We start from the raw sequence: 19773 nt of genomic DNA on the forward strand, positions 1-19773 counted from the left end.
AAATGGAGGGAATAGTAAAACTTGTGTGCAGGGACGTGGCTGGAACGGCCAACGCCCCACTGAGTCGCCATTCATGAATCGGGGGAGAGGTTGGCCACTGTCCAGTGAGCGAGCCGAGCCCTCCTTCTGTATGCAAACACAGCACAGGTGGTCCTGGCTACCGGCTGGTTTCCAAGGATAATAAAAACTACCCCTACTCTCTCGCACTGCCTCCCTCCGGGCTACGTCCACCCGGCGCCTCTCCTCGTGTTTATTTATACACACACGCACACACGCCTTTCTCGCTAGCCACCACTACTCAGAGGAAGGAAGATCAAACGACGAAGCAAAGCAAGCAAGCAACGAGCGAGCGTCGGCATCACGGGCATGGGGGAGCAGGGCACCAGCGGCGGCGAGGGCGGCGGCAACGTGGTGGAGGCGCAGGCGCCGGCCAAGAAGGGCAACGGTCGCGCAGCCGACCCGCGCCTCCAGGGCATTTCCGACGCCATCCGCGTCGTCCCGCACTTCCCCAAGCCAGGTCCGTCCGTCCATCTCCGTGCGAAACCATTACTCCTGACTAACTATAACTCTCCTGTCTGATGTGCTCTGGTCTGGTCGGTCGTTGGTGCGGCGCGTGCAGGGATCATGTTCAACGACATCACGGCGCTGCTGCTGCGGCCGGGCGTGTTCAAGGACGCCGTGGACATGTTCGTGGAGCGCTACCGCGGCATGGGCATCGCGGCCGTCGCAGGTAAAATCATCACCCTTATCCGACCGATCGGCCCGCTGGCTAGTCAATCATACAGTGCAGGCAGGAGCCATGTGCAGTCCACGCGCGTGCGTGCACTCTGGTGCCGGCCCGTGCGTCTTTCTTTAATGCCGCTGAGAGCGCGCCGTTGGCTCGGTGCGCTGGTGCTGTGGAATATACCGCCGCCGGCCTGCTGCTAGCCGTGTCTTCGCGGCAGATAATTCCTGCCCCCTTTGTCTCCCCCGCTCCGCTCTGCCGTTGATCAGGTCATCACCACCACACCACATTACTGTAGTGTACTCGTAGGAGTAACTCTTATTTTCAGATAACAGAACAGTAGCTGCAGTACTACTAGGTACTAGCAACAGTATTGATACGCGCGCGCGCACGTACACACACACGCACACGTATGCGTCTTCCTCATCAGTTCACCGTCTGGTCTGGTCTGGTCCAGAGAGCATAGCAATAAAACCCAGGGGCCAATGCCGCCACGCTGGGAGGAAGAGGAAGAAGAGTCGTCCATGGATGGAGGCTAGCCAATTTAACCGGAATAGTCTCTGCAGCGCATGTGGGATGTGTCCTCGCGCTGTCGTCGCATGGTACTAGGACTACGATGGTCCCTGCAGCCGAACGAACGAACGTCCCGCCGGCCGGCCCCGTCGCGCCACTTGTACGGTCCGCGGTGATCGAGCAGGGCCAGTGGCATCGCCTGTACCTGTACGTGTTCAATGCCCGGGTCACAGGGGGAGTGCATGTAGCCGGCGGGCGATTGGGGGGAGATCGCGCCGGGACCGCCGGAATCCGGTGGGGGCGCGCGCGCGCGTCTTGGATCACCTGATCGGACGGCCGTGGCCGAGAGCTCACATGCGGTGTCGTCCCCTCCCCTCGGGCCGGCCGGTCCTCGCGTTCGCGCCTACCCTTGCTGGCCTGGCTCGGTACCTCTGCTAGTACGAGAGTACAGCGATCTGGTTAACTCCGCTGTCTGGTGCACCTGGCTTATGTCAGCACCTAATGCCATTGTGACGTTATTACGTGTACGTACCCTAGCCATGCTAAATACACGGCGAATGAATGATGACCCCCAGCTGTATGTATTTCGTGGCTATCCCTGCTGTATCTGTATATGCTTCTCTGACCTGTACGTGTATATTCATGGCTTGGCATCTTGGTGTTGCTGCTAGGTATTGAAGCGAGAGGGTTCATATTTGGCCCGGCGATCGCGCTGGCTATCGGAGCCAAATTCATACCGCTGCGCAAACCCGGCAAACTCCCAGGTACCCCGCACTTCCAGATCATTCTCATCTTAGCTGCGACAAGGATGATTCGATAGGTGTTCATAATCAAATGGTGTACTACCAATGCATACTGAATCTTTGAGCACATTAACCACCCACGCACACAACATGTAGATTTCTGAAAAGCTTCATTCATCCTGAGTAGATTCATCAAATGTTGTCACCATGCATATTTTCTCCCAAAAGGGAAAACAGTTGTTACTAATTTACAAAATGTGCTAATTTTGCTCGAAAACAATGAAGGTGAGGTGATTTCCGAGAATTATACGCTCGAGTATGGGACGGATTGCTTGGAGATGCATGTTGGAGCCGTCGAGCCCGGAGACCGTGTGGTGGTGGTGGATGATCTGGTTGCAACCGGTGGGACACTTTCAGCAGCCATAAAACTTCTTGGTGAGCCCCTCCCTCTTGTTCTCTCTACATGAAATGTGAACAATCCTTTAATACAAGGCTCAACTTGGAGCTTGTGCTACACTAGAACTCTAGTAGTCCAGTAAATAAATGGGAGGGGGATAAGTAAGTCAAAGGATGTGTGATGCTGATATGGAATAATCTCTGGTAGTCTTGCCAAAAAAGACACATCGAGTATCATGCGGTGTAGCCACTTAAGCATCTCAACAACTTAGTGATAACATGTAGAGTAGAGGACCATCATGTTTTCTTGACAAGAAGCAAAGTTTTCCCGTGAGCGTGACAAATTCATGTTTGAAAGATAAGCCCTATATATGAGGGTAGCTACTAGCTAATTGCATAAAGGCGTGGCTTTGATGCGACTGGATGCATAATTTCCATCTTTTCATGCTACCATGAGGAAACTTTGTAGATAAGTATCGAGCATTCACGCCACGGAGAAACGAGGAGTTCTAATTACATGTCTTGCTCAATCATATGAATATATCATGAGCTAACAACATGAAAATGACTTTTGACTAATCTTTCCATGATTGATGCAATTATTTGCATTCCAGAACGCGCCGCAGCTGACGTTGTTGAGTGTGCATGCCTCATCGGACTCCCTAAGTTTAAGGTACGCAAGGGCTAAGGTGAAATAACCCTAGCTAAAAAGTTACTACTGCAAGTATTGCACTACTATGTGACTAGGACAGATGAATGAGAGAACAATGAACAAAATAAGCACTGAGCTGACATGTTACTAAACTTACCTGTGACCAACTTCTAGAAGAATCCTAATTGCAAACCCTTGCAGGGTTTCCCTATTTTACTTGCATGGACACAGCAACCTAGGCTTATAGGTTCTTCTCTTTGAGCATACTTGCTGTAAATTGAACATATCAGGGATTGTGAGAAAAATTGGAAGATTGTGTTTGTAAAATATACCACTAGCAGAAACACTACATGCATACTCTTTTCCCCCCGACAATGGAAGCTTTTCATTAATTTTATGATGGCATCAAGAATATACACATCGATCAAACTTTTTTATTAAACTGACTACGGTGAATACTCCCTCCGGCCCAAGTACATCACATAGCTTTGTTTTTAAATCTAGCAAATGTATTTAATACATGGAAAACACATATTTCCAAGAGAGGCATGGCCCAGCCACCCTTTCAAATTTATTAACTTTGTATATTCTGCAGGATTTCTACAAGCTCGATGGAAAGCCAGTTTACATACTGGTGGAGTCCCGCAAATAAAAAGTAAGATGATGATGATTGATCAGGCAAGTGTTCATAGTCTCATGGTTGAAATATCTCCCAGTAGCTTTCGTTAATGTTTTTTCAATATATTATGCAACACGGCTAGGTTTGTCAATTAACAAACTCATGTTCTTGTACAAATACACTGCTACAAATTCACAGCCGCGGGAGTAAATGATATGATCCAATATCCATGCTATCCATTCCGTAAACGTATAATTTCTTCGGTAACCTTTGTTAAGTAGAGACAAATCACAACTTCACTAGGCATCACTTATAAATAGATGGCTAATCTCCACAATCCACATTAGGCTGTTTTGTCTGATAATCCAGAGGTTTTATACACTAATTCTGGCCTTGTTTCTTCTTCAGAAAAAGGATCACAGCTTCATTCGTTTGCAAGCGCGCATGGTGGATGTGTATTGATAACTCTGCAGTACACTGTCAGGGGCAGCTGCTATTGCTAAGTGTCGTGGTGGAGAGGGTGAGATAGATGAGATGTAGTCTTCCTAGCACTAGTTTTCAAGTAGTGGAGTATTTGACGAGAGCTTGTAATTATTTCTGTCGGGAATCATCACCGTTAGCCGCAAAGAGAAGAACCATCCTGTTGTTCAGGTTCTTCTACCAGATTTTTCCTGTGTATCTCAGCATTAGTTTATTCCATTGTCTCTAAAATTGTGTCGTCGTAAGACTACAGTGCTAATTACAACTATCTAGCGCTTCAAAAAAAGAAAAAAAATCTTTAAAAAAGTTACATCGGTAGTTTCTGAACTTAAGCTATGAAAAAAGAACATCCTGGTTCAGGAGGTTTGTTCAATTCTCGTGAGCAGAATCTTGCCACGATGCCGATCTTGGCACACCGAGGGAGCGCGGGAGCTACTGTTGGGACGCCGATCTCAAAATGCCGGAGCCGGAAGGAGCCGTGAACTGCTGCTGAGATGCCGACCTTGGCATGTGGCCGGAGGAGAGCAGCGGGGAGCTCGCCGTGTGGGGGTCACCGAACTGCTGGCACGAGATCGACCTGGGCATACCGCTGGCGCGGTGGAGCCGGCACCGGAAGGAGCCAGGGTGGTCGGTGGGCGAGCAGATGCACTGGCCCTTCGTCTTCGCTGGCACCTTCGCCGCCGTGGCGGCGATCTTGGAAGCCATCTTGAGAGCTCCGGGACTCTCTCGCGTTCTGGCCGAACTTGGAAGGTCGAATCTGTCGGCTGTTGCTGATCCGGCGCGTTTGTTTTAGTTGCGATTCCCACGGGGAATTTATAACGGAATTGCAGGGTGGATTTCGAGTCGAATTCAGGTTCGTTACGATTCCATCAGAAACCGTGTCAGATGGGTTGCAAACCGAAACTAACTGACGGAAAAGTAGGACGCAAACTGAATGGAGAAACTTAACTGGTGATAGTTATATGACAGGCAACTTACAAACAATCGATCTGACGATCTAATCTGTTGTACAATACGCTCGAACTCATCAATAATCAATCAGAAGAACAAGGAAGTCGCGGGCGCGATCGATCGATCGGTCGGTCGGTGGATTCAGACTTCAGAGCATTGGAAGCATCATCTGGAGCAGGGGAGCCGGCCGGGACCGGCGGTGCCGCGCCTTGAACTTCCTGATGGCCGCCGTGAGCACCCTCCTCCACCCCTCCTGAAGAACCCAAGCCAACAGAAACCTCGTAACCCAATGGCAGATTCGGAGAGCTAGCTTAAGCTTGGAGGGGTTCATGTGCAGGGAACTACCTTGGTGGGGGCAGGCGATGGCAGCGGCGGCGATAAGTCCAGCTTCGCCCTGCTCGCCGTCTCGTGGAGGTCGAGGAAAGAGCCGTCCCGCCGCAGCCGCCGGCGCCGCCACCTCGACCTGCTGCCGCCTCCGCCGGCAGCGTCCTTGAGCCTGCTCCCGGCCCGCGCCCGGCGCTTTAGCTTGGCGATGAGGAAGTCTCTGGAGCCGGAGGCCGGCGACTCGCTGGGGATCTTGTTGACCGGGGACCAGATGCCGCTCTGGCAGTAGTCGAAGTCGTAGGCGGAGGAGTCGGGGAACTTGCCGAGGAGGCCCCGCGACATGGACTGCTCAAGGTACTCCACCGTCACCACGCGCTCCACCACCAGCACCGGGGCGGCGGGGTTGCCGTTGTCGCCGGCGGCGTCCGTCTCGGCCGCGCTGTTCATCTTGGCTTGAGGCTCGTTAAGTGCTTGGAATTGAGAAGGAGCAGAGGGAATGGAGAGCGTAGTGATCGGAGGAAGGGAGGGAAAGGGGTGGGAAATGGAGCAGATCGGTGGAAGTAACCGTTGCGGTGGCTGGGCGGGCACTGGACCGTTGGGATCTCGAGGGTTCGTGGCACTGATGAGTGGGGTCTGGAACTGCCTGCACCAAAGCTGATGTGTACGTCAAAGCTTGTCATTTGTTTTTCTTTTACGACGATGTTCTTTTTTAAGAGAGATTGGGGCGAAGTTTTCCTGTATATGCGCATTATGTGTCCACAAATGGTCTCCGTAGCGTGAACCTGCGGTCTTCTGCCGGGTCATGTTTGTCCTCTAATATTTTGATAATAGTGGGCTTAGTCGGCGTCGCGGCGACCATCCAACTCATGTCATTTTTACCTCCGGGTCCATCTCCGTCTCGGGTTGTGGCTGCCTCCTCATTTGGTGGCTGGCTGACGACCTTTAGGACACGGTTGCTTCGACCACTCTCTCATATGATGGTATAACCGGATGAATTATCAACTGTAGCGTAAAATTCCATTTCATTAGCATAATCAACACATAATCATGAATGTTTTCTTCTTTGTCAGGTTTTATCTCGATCAGCCCACTCGCAGGCACCGAAACAGTCTGCGTTTGTAAGGCACGAGTAAAAATTTAAAAAAAGGGATAATTGTTTTTATACCCTTAGTTTTGCCCCCCTTGACAGGATTGCCCCTAGTTTATGTAAACACGTGATCTTGCCCAACCCATTTTGGTCGTCTTGTGCTTTTTCCCTTTGACTGTTTGATCATCACTTTGTAAACTTCATAACTAATTCATAAAAATGAAAATAAGATATCAAAATGTTCAGAAAAACATCACCGTATGTCAATGTCACTTGCATTCATGACAAAATTGTTGGTAAGTACCCATCCGAGTTTTATCTCTTACGATACCACCATGAATAGTAAAGTTTAAAAAAATTCAAAAAAAGTTGGTGGCAATGAATGACAAATGTTTTAAGTGCTTCCCAAGTTTCATCAGGGAATAATTCCTGATGAAACTTGGGAAGCACTTAAAACATTTGTCATTCATTGCCACCAACTTTGTTTTTCAATTTTTTTAGATGTTACTGTTCATGGTGGTATCATAAGAGCTAACACTCAGATGATCACTTACCAACACTTTTGTCATGAATGCAAGTGACATTGACATACAAGCGATGTTTTTCTGAACATTTTGGTATCTTATTTGCATTTTTCTGATTTAGTATGAATTAGTTATGAAGTTTTCAAAGTGATGCTCAAACGGTCAAAGGGCAAAGCACAAGACGATCAAAGTGGGTTGGGCAAGACCACATGTTTTCAGAAACTAGGGGCAATGCTGACGAACGAGACACAACTAAGGGTATAAAAACAATTATCCAAAAAAAACGCTTTTGAAGAATTGAACTCACACAAAGACCCGACCATGTGTTGCTACCATTCGAACAGACGCCTCCTTCTAATCCATGGCCAGCGCGAATATCTAAGAACATACTGCAGTGTAAGATTCATTTTTTTATTAATTCTTTTTGAACTTTTCAAAATAATAATAATAAATATGAATTGCCGAATATTTTTGAAAACATGAACAATTTATTAAATGCCGCACATTTTAAAAAAATGTGAACAAAATTTCCAAATTCCATACCTTTTTTGGAAAATTAATTCTAAATGAGATTTTTTTGAAATTAACAAACATTTTTGAAAACCCGAGAGTTTAATAAAACACTAATAGCTTTCGTTTGTGAACAATTATTGAAAACAGGAACATATTTTGAACATTTAGAAAAAATAGTTTTTTAAAATGCAATCATTTTTAATGAAGTTTTCAATATTTCACTAAATAAGAATTTTCTAAATTTGTAATAATTAAATGCATTTTAAAAATTCCCCATTTTTCTGAGAAAAAAATATTGTTTGAGCAACAGTAACATTTTTTAAATTTTGAATTTTTTCCCAAACGAGACCAATAAATTAAAGTTCAAAATATTTTCCCAAACGGGGACAAAATTTTGGAATTCCGAATATATTTTCTAAAAATTGAACAACATTTGAAATTATGATTTTTTTAAATATTGGGTTTACAAAAATGTTAAAAGGAAAAGTAAACTTGGAAGGAAAAAAAGAAACATGAAAGAAAAAGAGAAAGGAACAGAAAAATAAAAATAAAAAACACAGGAAAAATGAGAACGGGCCGGCCCAGTCTTGGGCGCAAGTGGCAAGCTGTGACTATTTACCGCATAGAGCGGAAAATAGGGTTTTATCAGCTGCGTGGGTAGGAAAATAAGTGCTGGCTTCGCCGGGCCATACTACACGCGGCTAACGTACGAAATTCTGGACAAACCGTTTTTTTAGTTGACAGACACATAAAACTTTAGTACTACCTCGGATTTTTTTTGTTGTTTTTCGATGGTGAACGAACAAAAGAATCCGGAAAAACGCACCTACCTTCAATATTAGGTATAGATTGCAAAATCTACATGATTTTTTAAATCGTCAACTTACAGCCTGTTTTGAAGTTCTGAAAAGGTAACACGATTTCGTCTAATTAGCCTTTGTAATGTTGTTATAAGGTGATTTCGAAGATGCTAGCAAATAGGTTAATAAATTTGCTCCCTGAGATTAGTGGTCAGCATCAGAGTGTGTTTGTCCCGAGGAGGTTAATTATTGGCAATATTCTTCTCGCATATGAATGTTTTCATTCCATCAAGAAGAAATTAGGGAGGAAGGATCGTGTGCAGTTAAACTAGACATGCACAAGGCATATGATCGCATGGAGTGGCAATTTATAGAGAGAATGATGGCAAAGTTAGGGTTCGCGCCAAGATGGATTCAACTCATGATGGCCTGTATTACATGAGTAAAATACCGTATAAGATTTAATGATGGAGAGACGGATTCTATTACCCCTTCTAGGGGGCTCAGGCAGGGTGATCCTTTATCATCGTATTTGTTTCTCCTATGCGCAGAGGGTTTGTCACGGATGTTATTAAGGGCAGAATAAAGGGGAGACTTGGAAGGGGTGAAGGTGTGTCGGGACGCGACACCGATTTCCCATCTTCTTTTTGCTCATGACTCACTAATACTAATGTTGGGAGATCAGAAGAATGCTTTGACTTTGAAGCATATCCTTGATACCTGCTATAGTGATTCAGGTCAGCTGGCCAGTGCCTCAAAATGCAGCATTTATTTTAGCCCCAATACACCGGTTGACACAAGAGTAGTGTTTGCCAGGTTTTGGATATTATGACTAAATCGCTAAATGATAAATATTTGGGCCTACCATCTATGGTGGGGGTGGATAGGTTAGATTGTTTCATACATTTAGTGGACAGAGTTTGTGCACTTATTGCAGGTTGGAAGGAGAAATTGCTACCATATGGAGGGAAGGCTCTTATTAAAGCAATTGCACAAGTTGTGCCAGTATTTGCTATGACTGTTTTCAAGATACCAAAGCAAATTTTGAAAGGTATACATGATGCTATAGCTGGATATTGGTGGGGTGATGACCAAGATAAGAAACGGTTGGACTGGATGGCATGGTGGAAATTATGCATACCTAAACTAAGTGGAGGTATGGGATTTCGTGACTTACATTGTTTTAATCTAGCCATGCTTGCTAAGCAATGCCGGAGGTTGTTGGAGAGTCCGGATTCCTTATGTTCTTCTATCCTAAGGACAGAATATTTTCCAGATGGGAATCTTTTCAAAGTGTAAGTGCATCTAGTGCCCCTTAGTGATTTTGGTGTATCAAAGACTTATAGGTTAATGGACTAATGTGTTTATGAGTGTACACAAGCTGTATAAGTCTCTGAGGAGTTTGATATATCTGAAGAAAGTTGACCCCTAAAAATGAATGTCTTCATCTGAAGACTTTGGTTTTCTTGAAGACTTTGAAAATGAGGAAATTGATGTGACCTTGAAGATATTGGTATTGATGCGAGGACTATGAAGCGTGAAGACTTTTGTTTTCGTAGTTTTATTTTCCTTTCTTGAGTCATAGGAAACACCGTACTATTAAAGGGGGTCGAGGTAATACTAAGGAAAAATTTCCAAGTGATGATCATCTCAAAGCCTACACATACCCAATCCTTCGAGTGAAGCCTTTGGAAATCTCTTGTAGTTTAGTCAATTTCTTCAGTGATAGAGATGAAGATCTTCTGGTCTCTGCGGAAGTTGTTCTGACCAAGGAGTTAGGATTTTGCCTGTGCGATTTGCCTACAGTGAGGAACATGATAGCACTGAGGAATTTGGGAGCTCAAATTTCCGACTGTTGCTATGCTTTGCGCCAGCTGTTCCAAATATCTTTTCCACATAACAGTCATATCATTAGGGGCATTTATGTCTTATCATGTCGGGCTGCTCCCTGGCTATAAATAGCCGCCCCCTACTAGCTGGTTGGCTGCTCTGAGAGATAGATTGACACTTGTCATTTAGAGCATCCCATCCTCCGAGGACTTTGAGAGAAAATCATGAGTGAGGAAAAACCCAAAACGCAAACACCTAAAACCCAAAGTGATTGAGCATCACTGAAGAGATTGTTCCTATGTGGAACCGACGCTTGTTACCTTTGAAGACTGTGCATCTTCCAGACGGTTAGGCGTCAAGGTCTAGAGCATCCAAGAGGAATTGTGGATCGCCGGGTGACCTAGCCTGTGAAGGTTTGGAAGTCACCTTGAAGACTTACCACGAGTGATTGGGCGAGGTTTGCGTGACCTTATCTCAAGGAGAATACGGTAAGGACTGTGTGTCCTGGGACTATGTGTCCTTTGGTTTAAATACCAAGCCAATCCAACCAGACGTACAACTGTCATAGAAGTTGGAACTGTTCTACCAAATCAGTGTCTTCACCGAGCTACTGGTTCTATTTTCTCAACCCTTTCATTTCCTCACTCATGTGTTGATGAAACTGATCGTTACTATTTGAAGACTTTGACTGAAGACTTTCTTAATTTCCTCAATCCTATTTCTTCAGTCACCTTGTCTCCTGCCTGCTTATACTATTTACACGCTACCTGTGCTCTGTGTATGTTTCATTTCATCATGATGACTATTCTACTGTCTTGTTATGCAGGCATCAGAGTACTTATTCCACTTCTTGTATTTTGTCACTTAGCAAATTCCTCAAGTAGTAATTCCTTAGTGAAGAATTTGTAAAAATCGCCTCTTCACCCCCCTCTAGTCGATATAATGCACTTTCAGAAAGCTAAACTGAAAAGTGGATCATCATTCACATGGCAAAGTATTATGTCGGGTCTTGAAGAGTTCAAGAGGGGCTATATATCGAGTGTTGGGGATGGAACACAAATTGATATCTGGAGTGATAACTAGTTATCAACACATCCTGATCTATGAGGTTTAACACCTAAAGGTGGGAACTTAGTGCAAAAAGTTTGTGATCTAATCAATATAGTCTCGGGTCAGTGGGATGAGGAGCTCGTTAGGGATATTTTGTGGCCGATTGATGCTGAGTCCATATTGTCAATTCCTCTAGTGGATGATCGTGATGATTTTGTTGCGTGGCACAATTCAAAGCCAGATATATTTTCAGTAAAATCGGTCTACTATGGTGAGTGGAATCATAAGTTTAGAAGAAGTTATGTTAATGATCAGGGCATAGGACGGGCAGGAGATAGGGAGGTTTGGAGAAATTTATGGACATCTACTGTGGCACCCAATGTGAAAGTTTTTGGCTGGAGAGCACTCAAAGAATCGATCCAGTGTGTGGGTGATGTCTACTACAGAACCTTCTTCTTGTAGACGTTGTTGGGCCTGCAAGTACACAGGTTTGTAGGACAGTAGCAAATTTCCATCAAGTGGATGACCTAAGGTTTATCAATCCGTGGGAGGCGTAGGATAAAGATGGTCTCTCTCAAACAACCCTGCAACCAAATAACAAAGAGTATCTTGTGTCCCCAACACACCCAATACAATTGTAAATTGTATAGGTGCACTAGTTCGGCGAAGAGATGGTGATACAAGTGCAATATGGATAGTAGATATAGGTTTTTGTAATCTGAAATAATAAAAACAGCAAGGTAACTAATGATAAAAGTGAGCGTAAACGGTATTGCAATGATAGGAAACAAGGCCTAGGGTTCATACTTTCACTAGTGCAAGTTCTCTCAAAAATAATAACATAGATAGATCATATAACAATCCTATCAACATGCAACAAAGAGTCACTCTAAAGCCACTAATAGCGGAGAACAAACGTAGAGATTATGGTAGGGTACGAAACCACCTCAAAGTTATTCTTTCGGATCAATCTATAAAAGAGTTCGTACTAGAATAACACCTTAAGACACAAATCAACCAAAACCCTAATGTCACCTAGACACTCCATTGTCACCTCGAGTATTCGTGGGCATGATTATACGATATGCATCACACAATCTCAGATTCATCCAACCAACACAAAGTACTTCGAAGAGTGCCTCAAAGTTTCTACCGGAGAGTCAAGAACGTGTGCCGACCCCTATGCATAAGTTCATGGGCGGAACCCACAAGTTGGTCACCAAAACATACATCAAGAGGCACATGATATCCCATTGTCACCACAGATAAACACGGCAAGACATACATCAAGTGTTCTCATAAAACACTCAATCCGATAAGATAACTTCAAAGGGGAAACTCAATTCATCACAAGAGAGTAGATGGGGAGAAGAAACATCATAAGATCCAACTATAATAGTAAAGCTCGCGATACATCAAGATCGTGTGAAGTCGAGAACACGAGAGAGAGAGATCAAACACATAGCTACCTCGTGGCTGCCTCGAGGACCTTCTGACGTGAACTCCAAGTCTCTAGGATCATATTCTTCCAAAAAATAACGCTGCCGAAGGTTTCATTCCGTTTCGACTCCGTTTGATATTTCTTTTCTTCGAAATACTGAAACATGCAATAAAACAACAATATGGGCTGGGCCTCCGGTTAATAGGTTAGTCCCAAAAATGATATAAAAGTGTATAATAAAGCCCATAAACATCCAAAAGGGGTAATATAATAGCATGGAACAATCAAAAATTATAGATATGCTGGAGACGTATCAGTGGGTATATTAGCACGTAGACATGGGTCAATGTCCTTTGTGTCCACTAGGATATGAAGATTTGAAGCATATGCTTTTTACTTGTACTAGAGCAAGAAAAATTTAGAAGGAATTAGGAGTAAAATAAGAGGTAGAAGTGGCTTTGTGCGCCGATAGATCTGGTGGCATTGTGTTGGAGGAGCTTTTAAAAAATGGCCATCCAGCACCCTTATGCCCAGAAGTTCGCATACGAGAGCTAGTTCTAAATACCGCTTAGTATATTTGGTGGGAGAGAAGGCAAGCAACACATGGAGAGGAGGTCCTGCCGATCAAACGATCGTGATGTCAAATAGTGTTTTATCATTAAATTATATCAGAAGCAGGAAGAAAAAAACTCAAAGGCCTCGAGTAGGATGGCACAAACCCCCTGAAGGGGTGTATATGGTGAACGTCGATGTTTCTTTCAATCCTGAAACCCATGTGGCCGCTTCAGGGGTGGTGATTAGAGATTCTAATGGAGGATTTGTGGCCGCTCGATGCTTCAGAATTGATTGAGCAACATATATACTTATGGCTGAAGCTACTGCCGGTCGAGATGGCATATGGTTTGCTCAACAGATGGGGCATTACAGGGTTATTGTTCATTCTGACAATGAGCAGGTAATATCAACTCTTATCTCAGGAGGGTTTTCTGCGACTGCAAGTTCAACAATTTTCCATGACTGCATGCTGCATGCAAGTGCCTTTGACAATGTTTCCTATGAGTTATGCCCTAGGGAAGCAAATGTGGCAGCACATGAAATAGCTAGATCATTTTTGTTTTATTCGATTTTTGTACCTGGGTCAATGAACCCCTTACATTTCTTATGCAGACACTTATAAACAATATAACGATATTTGATAAGGAATAAAAAGCCCCCGGGCTTGCTGGTCAAAAAAAAACTCCACGGATGAAGGACCTGTTTCATTCCTTCCCTCGAGAGGCTGCCTGAGAAATCCAAGTGCCTAGCTTGGGCCCAGGGCACTTGCGCTTCTGTTCCAGGCGGGGCATCTTTTGCCAACATTGTTTGGGGCCAGTTCTTTTGACGGCTTAAAAGATAGGCCACCTCCTCCTCAGTTTTTTTTCCATAAGCCATCTCCTTCATTCACTTGTGCTTCTGAACTAGTTATGGGATAACTAATTTAAAAGTCTCAACAAATTTAAGAAGCGGTTTATTTTTTAAACTGGGGAAGAGCGGCTTATTTTTTAAGCCGCCCAAAAAAACTCGCCCTTGGTTCGTGACCACACATTGTAGCTACTTACATGGGTCCTATCAACAAGGAAAGTTGTCTTACCGTACGTCACATCAGGCGATAGCTTGTCTTTTTCTTCTCCAGGCGTGATTAGCAGCCCCATGTTGGTTCCTGGCAACCCGTTCCAGTAGCCTGGACCAGAGCAGCTCTGACGGGGCGACCCAAATCGTCCGTCTGCGTCTTTTTGGATTAACGCGGACAAAAGTGAAGACCCAACGTGTTGACTCAAATTCAAAATGTGTCCGCTTCGCGTCTGTGCGGACCCATTTTCGGCCCAAAATTGCGCCTGAAATGCGTCGGCGCGGACGCAAAGCGCGCCCCCTTGGTGTCCGCAGCGGTCCTACTTGGCGGCCACCTAACTACCGTCTGCCGTCTAATTTATGACGACCACCAACACCGACCCCACTAGTCACCCAATGAAAGCGTCCTTTTTTAACCCGCGCGTGCGCGCGGGGGGGGGCATCCACTTTTGTCCACATCTGCCCCCCCCCACCACCATCCTGCTTCCTCACCGGCGACAACACAAACCCTAGCCATGGGCCTCTTTGGTAGCAGCTCTAGCAGCGGCAAGGGCAAGGGCACCCCCGGTGCCTGATCCTCCCGTGCTCCTCCTCCCCTCCCCTCCTCTGCCGTCGATGCCTGCCCGCTCAGCAGGTCGTCAACGTCTGCACCGGTGCACCAAGTGCGGTGGCACTAGGACTTCAGGCAGCCGCTGCCGTACCCGGATGTCACGCTGCCACACCATTGACACCTTGATCCGCAACGGATCCCGGTGCGGTGCTGCGAACACAGCGGGCGCACGACAAGGAGGTGCGCAGGCGGTGGTCACAGCTCACGCTGGTGCAGCGGCACATGCCCGAGTATGCTGCAGACTCTCCCAATTGGGAGGCCTGGTTTTCCCTCGAACACGAGGAGCAACGGCGGCGGGGCGTGCGCAACCACCACGTCAACCCCCGCCTCCCCCCATCGCCCATCCAGAGGAGGAGGAAGCCGAGGTGGCCTACCAGGTGATGCTGACGGAGGCCTTCGCCAACTCCATTGAGGAGGAGCGACGAATGGCCGAAGCAGCAGCAGCGGAGGAGGCTGCGTACCAGGCGGAGATGGCGGCAACGGCCCGTGGCCCTCTCCACAGCAGGGACTGCGTTGTGCCACCATCGTCATCGCCGCCGCGGCTAACCCTGATGACGCCTGCGCCCGAACCGGATGAGAGGTACGTCTGGACCGGCCAGGTGTAGGAGTTCGTCAGCGCCCCCTCCCATTTGGCTTGGTGCCACGCCGGCACAGGAGGCCATGTACCTCGAGCACTGGCGGCAGCGCCGGCTAGCAGAGGAGCGCGCAGACGCGGAGCATCACATGCAGAGGGAGCGGGAGAAAGAGGAGGAGCCCGCCCGCGTCGCCACATTGACTTCGCTACAGCAGACGCCGGAGGAGGCAGCCCTGGCGGCGTATCAAGCCGCCTTCGGTTGGGCCTGCCCGCCTCCCATCTTCATCGACCTCACTTCTGGCGATGACGACGGCAAGGGCAAGGGTAAGGCCGACGTCTAGGGCTGCGTGCGGCGCCAACTTTTTTTTGTTTTTATGAATGTCTAATCAAGTGGACTTTGGCCGGCGGTTGACCGACCAGTAACTATAAATTAAGTTTTTATTTTTGTTATCTGTGCCACGTGTGGTTCATTTTGTTTTTTCCTCACTCGCAAATTTGGGTCCGCCTCCCGTTGGGCGCTCAAACCGATCCATTTGACACACCGGACGCGTACGTCCGCTGGGCCGACCCAAACGGACGAAAAGTGGACAAAGCGCGCGCCCGTTTGGGTCGCCGCATTGGAGTTGCTTTAATGGTGTCTCGTGTGTCCAGCCGAGGCTAATGACGTCATCGTCTTTCCAGGCCAGGCTAGCGTCAGACTTTTCAGGCCACGAACCAAACATGATCCAGGCAGATCTCAGGAATACGCCAGGCCAGGAAAATTTTCTTCGGGACATAAACCAAACAAGCCCGAAATTGTGCCGAATACTTGGGCTCCGAGAAGCTGGATTTTCGAAGTTATGCCCTATGACAGTGCAAAATTCTGGAAGAGTCTCGGCCCAGCTCCACCGTTACAGAAAGCGTGCAAAATCCAGGAGGAGCGTCAGCCCAGCTCTGCCGTTACAGAAAGCTGAAGTTGGCCAACATTACAACCAAAGTGCCACCACCATGTCAAGCCAAACGAACCGGTTCGCTAGCCGAAACAACAGTCTGAGGGACACTCTTGCCTTTGAATTCGAGCGTCCAATGAAACAAAGCAAAGATGACCAACTAACAATACCTATGAAAAATCTAAGTACTCCCTATTTTGAATTAAAATCACGACACTTATTTTCGATCGGAGGAAGTAGTACTATGTTTCTTGGGGATAAGCATCGCCGTTCACCAACATTTCTTCGACAACAAATCCTATAACTATGGACTGTTTGCAGCTGGTCTTCATGATTTTTCTCCTGTTTAGTAACTGAGGGAACCTCTGCTCAAAAACATAACTTGAGTTGACAGGAAACAATTATACATTTATACTACTCCACAGTACTACTAGAAGTCACATACAGTAAAGATGGTACTCCCTTCGTTTCTAAATATATGTCTTTTTAAGAAATTTCACTATAGACTACTCCCTCCGTAAACTAATATAAGAGCGTTTAGATCACTATTACATTTGAAGCAATAGTGAACTATACTCTAAAATGCGTCTATATACATCCGAATGTAGTTTTTATAGTGGAATTTCTAGAAAGACTTATATTTACGAACGGAGGGAGTATTACAGATGCATGATCACCATTACATTACTAATCGTGAGTGGCTATACCACCTTACAAGCAATCTGTGTGTGGAAGACAGACTACCAGCTATACCCAAGAAGGCTGTCGAGGTCTTGCGTTTCTTGATCCACCATGGCAGCGCCGGCGTCCAGACGGGCGAGCACGTGCTCGTCGGCGACCAGCTCCGGGGTGAAGAGCTTCTTCCAGCCGGTGCACCATGCGACGGCCTCCCCGTACGACGGCTTCGCGGATTGCAGCCAGTGGCGCAGCGCGCTCTCCCATTTGTCGAAAAACTCCGCTTCTTCCAAGATCGACAGCACGTCTTCAGCGTGCAGGAGCGGCGCCCACGACATCACCATGAGCAACGAGCTGTCCGTCTGCTTTGGGGGTGTGATCCTCAGCTCCCGCATCAGCCGTGTCAGCTGAGGCAGGACGTGACGCTTGGCGAAGATTTCCCAGTGCGCCGGGTCGAAGTAGTCTTTCCACGGCCAGATGATGTCGTAGCTGGCGCCGCTGATCTTGCCCTCGACGATGTCGTAGAGGCTCTCCGGTAGGTGGCCGATCAGAGGAATCCAGGGGCGTAGCGAATCGCCGCAGTCCGGATCCCACGACGGGCGCCACTCTCGCGCTTCCACGGCGAGCTTCGGCGGGAGAACCTTGTGGACGATGTAGCGCACGGTGGAAGGAGGCAACGCCGCCTTCCACGCCCCTAGCGCGCGCTTCCCCTGGAGCACCTCTCCGGACTTAACGATGGCCGCCAGCGCGTCCGCCGTCTCCGCGCTGCTGTCCCCTTGAAGCTTCATCTCACGCAGCAGCGTCAGAGTCTTCTCGTGGCACTCTCGTTCGAGCCGCAGGGCTGCTGCGACGGCCTCCAACTGAAGACACTCGTCTTCGACCGGCGGCGTCGGCGCGACCTGCAGGCCGTTGTCGTAAGGCTTCTCGCGGTGGCCGATGCCGGCCCTGCGACGACGACGACGCGCGGCGGGTTGTATTGGGACGATGATGCCTTGGCCGTGTGCGCCAAGCCCGGAGCCGTCCTTGTAGTTCCAAAGCCGCATCATCTTGGCCACCGCTGCATTGGTGCACTTGTACGTGCCCGGGGACAGGGAGTCATCGTCGTCCTTGCCGAGCAGCGCTCCGTTGAAGCTGGGCTGCAGTAGCGCCATGGTTGCCATGCGACGAGAGCAAACACCGTCCCTAGCTACTGGGATTCGGTTCGCCGGCGTGCTGTACTGCTGTTCGCTCGATCGGCTGACGCCTGTGATAGTTGTGTACATATGGTATACGTACCCCAAGATTATATTAGGGGCCGCTAATTCGATTCCGTCCTGGAGACGAGCCTTTGAGTTTGAGGCCAGCGCGAGATGCTAATTTTAATTGGGTCAATTCGACTCCGCCCTGGAGCCGAGCCTTTGACATTGAGCACGTTTCCCTTTCTTAAACTCTCCCATAAGTAGCCAATAAAAACTCCCGACCTCTGCTTGCCACTACTCGTGATCGACCCAGAGACACGGACGCGCGACATGTCGACAACCGCCGGCAGCACCCGGTCGTCGTCATCGTCGCAGTGGTCCGACCTGCCCGACGACCTCCTCCGCATGGTCCGCCTCAGGCTTGCCTCCCTGCGCGATCGTGTACGCGTCGCTGCCGTTTGCAAGGGGTGGCGCGCCGCCGCGTCGCGGCTGCGGCTGCCGGCCCGCCCGCAGCTGCTCGTGTATCCGCTGCATGGACGATTCATCGGGAAGAAGCTCCTGTGCGGCCCCGACGACTGCTTTGTCGTGCGCGTCCCGGACAAGGTGGAAGACAAGAGGTTCGTCGGCTCGCACGACGGTGGTTGGGTCGCTGCGGTCGATGATCGCATGCTCTATATCGTCAACTTCTTCTCCGGTGCCAGTGTGGAGCTCGCTCGGGTGTGCTCGCGCAATCTACTTAACATCAGGCCAACATGCCTCCGGAAAATCATCTTCTCCGAAGCCCCCACCTCTAGCAGCTGCATCCTCGCCGCCATCGATTACACGGGCTCCGACGTCTTGCTGTGCAAAGTTGGCGGCCGCGAGAGCGGGTGGACCGCAAAATATATGCAAGGAAGGACGGTCAGCGACATCACGTTTTGTAATGGCCAGCTCTATGGCCTCACGGCTCGTGACGAACAGCTGGTCAAGTTTGAAATCGACGTGAAAGAAGACGGCACGCCGGTCATCACATCTACTCACCTCCTAGCTATCCAAAGACGCCACGGTCCCAAGTATGGGGATGATCCCCTCATCTTCGAGCTGCACGGCAAGCCGTCAATGGCGCTACGTACCTGGTGGTGGCCCAACCCCGACCCTTTCTTCAAGATCTTCATGCTTGTTGAGACCGATAATGTCAAGCCTTACAAATACAAGTGGGCCGTGAATTTTGATGAGCACGCCTTGTTCTTGGGGTCAAATTGGTCTAAAGCGGTGCACGTGCCGGTATGCCAACACCATGGTTTGCAAAGAAATCATATCTGTTAGAGTTGTGTCGAATATTGTGTACAAGGTAGATTACAATTGGACTTGTAGTTGTATTGTGTTTATAGGATATGGAGTTGTGTCCTAGTAGGACACTTGTATCCTAGGCCTCTCATATATAGCGGGGGTAGACACACGATGTAACCTATGCCAACATAATAGCACCGGAACGCAGGGGAAGCCGGCGGCATATGCCGGTGTCCAGGGCGGCCGGGTGCGGTATTGTGACGGTGTCATGGGGAGGAGCGCC

General features: G+C 48.0%; 3 protein-coding genes across 4 annotated transcripts; 1 reads left to right on the forward strand and 2 right to left on the reverse strand.

The window, feature by feature from the left end:
- Nucleotides 1-207: 207 nt before the first annotated feature.
- On the forward strand, nucleotides 208-4344 carry LOC119364827 (adenine phosphoribosyltransferase 2-like). The gene is made up of 7 exons (XM_037630375.1): nucleotides 208-517; nucleotides 620-730; nucleotides 1909-2001; nucleotides 2266-2415; nucleotides 2991-3049; nucleotides 3624-3706; nucleotides 4056-4344. The coding sequence occupies exons 1-6, from the start codon at nucleotides 367-369 to the stop codon at nucleotides 3678-3680; spliced, it is 621 nt and encodes a 206-aa protein (XP_037486272.1). The 5' UTR covers nucleotides 208-366; the 3' UTR covers nucleotides 3681-3706; nucleotides 4056-4344.
- Nucleotides 4345-5046: 702 nt separating this feature from the next.
- On the reverse strand, nucleotides 5047-5987 carry LOC119364826. Of its 2 annotated transcripts, XM_037630374.1 has the most exons (3): nucleotides 5846-5987; nucleotides 5424-5815; nucleotides 5047-5331 (listed from the first exon to the last, which is right to left on the reverse strand). In XM_037630374.1, exons 1-3 carry the CDS (start codon nucleotides 5847-5849, stop codon nucleotides 5227-5229), a joined length of 501 nt encoding a protein of 166 aa, XP_037486271.1. In that variant the 5' UTR covers nucleotides 5850-5987; the 3' UTR covers nucleotides 5047-5226. The 2 variants fall into 2 exon arrangements, with proteins under 2 accessions (XP_037486271.1, XP_037486269.1); XM_037630372.1 differs by having other exon boundaries at nucleotides 5424-5987.
- An 11121-nt stretch (nucleotides 5988-17108) lies between these two features.
- On the reverse strand, nucleotides 17109-18194 carry LOC119360847 (septin and tuftelin-interacting protein 1 homolog 1-like). The gene has a single exon (XM_037626324.1). It carries the CDS (start codon nucleotides 18192-18194, stop codon nucleotides 17109-17111), a length of 1086 nt encoding a protein of 361 aa, XP_037482221.1.
- Nucleotides 18195-19773: the final 1579 nt, after the last annotated feature.

Source organism: Triticum dicoccoides, chromosome 2B, assembly GCF_002162155.2.
Source record: "Triticum dicoccoides isolate Atlit2015 ecotype Zavitan chromosome 2B, WEW_v2.0, whole genome shotgun sequence".
NCBI classification, from domain to species: domain Eukaryota; kingdom Viridiplantae; phylum Streptophyta; class Magnoliopsida; order Poales; family Poaceae; genus Triticum; species Triticum dicoccoides.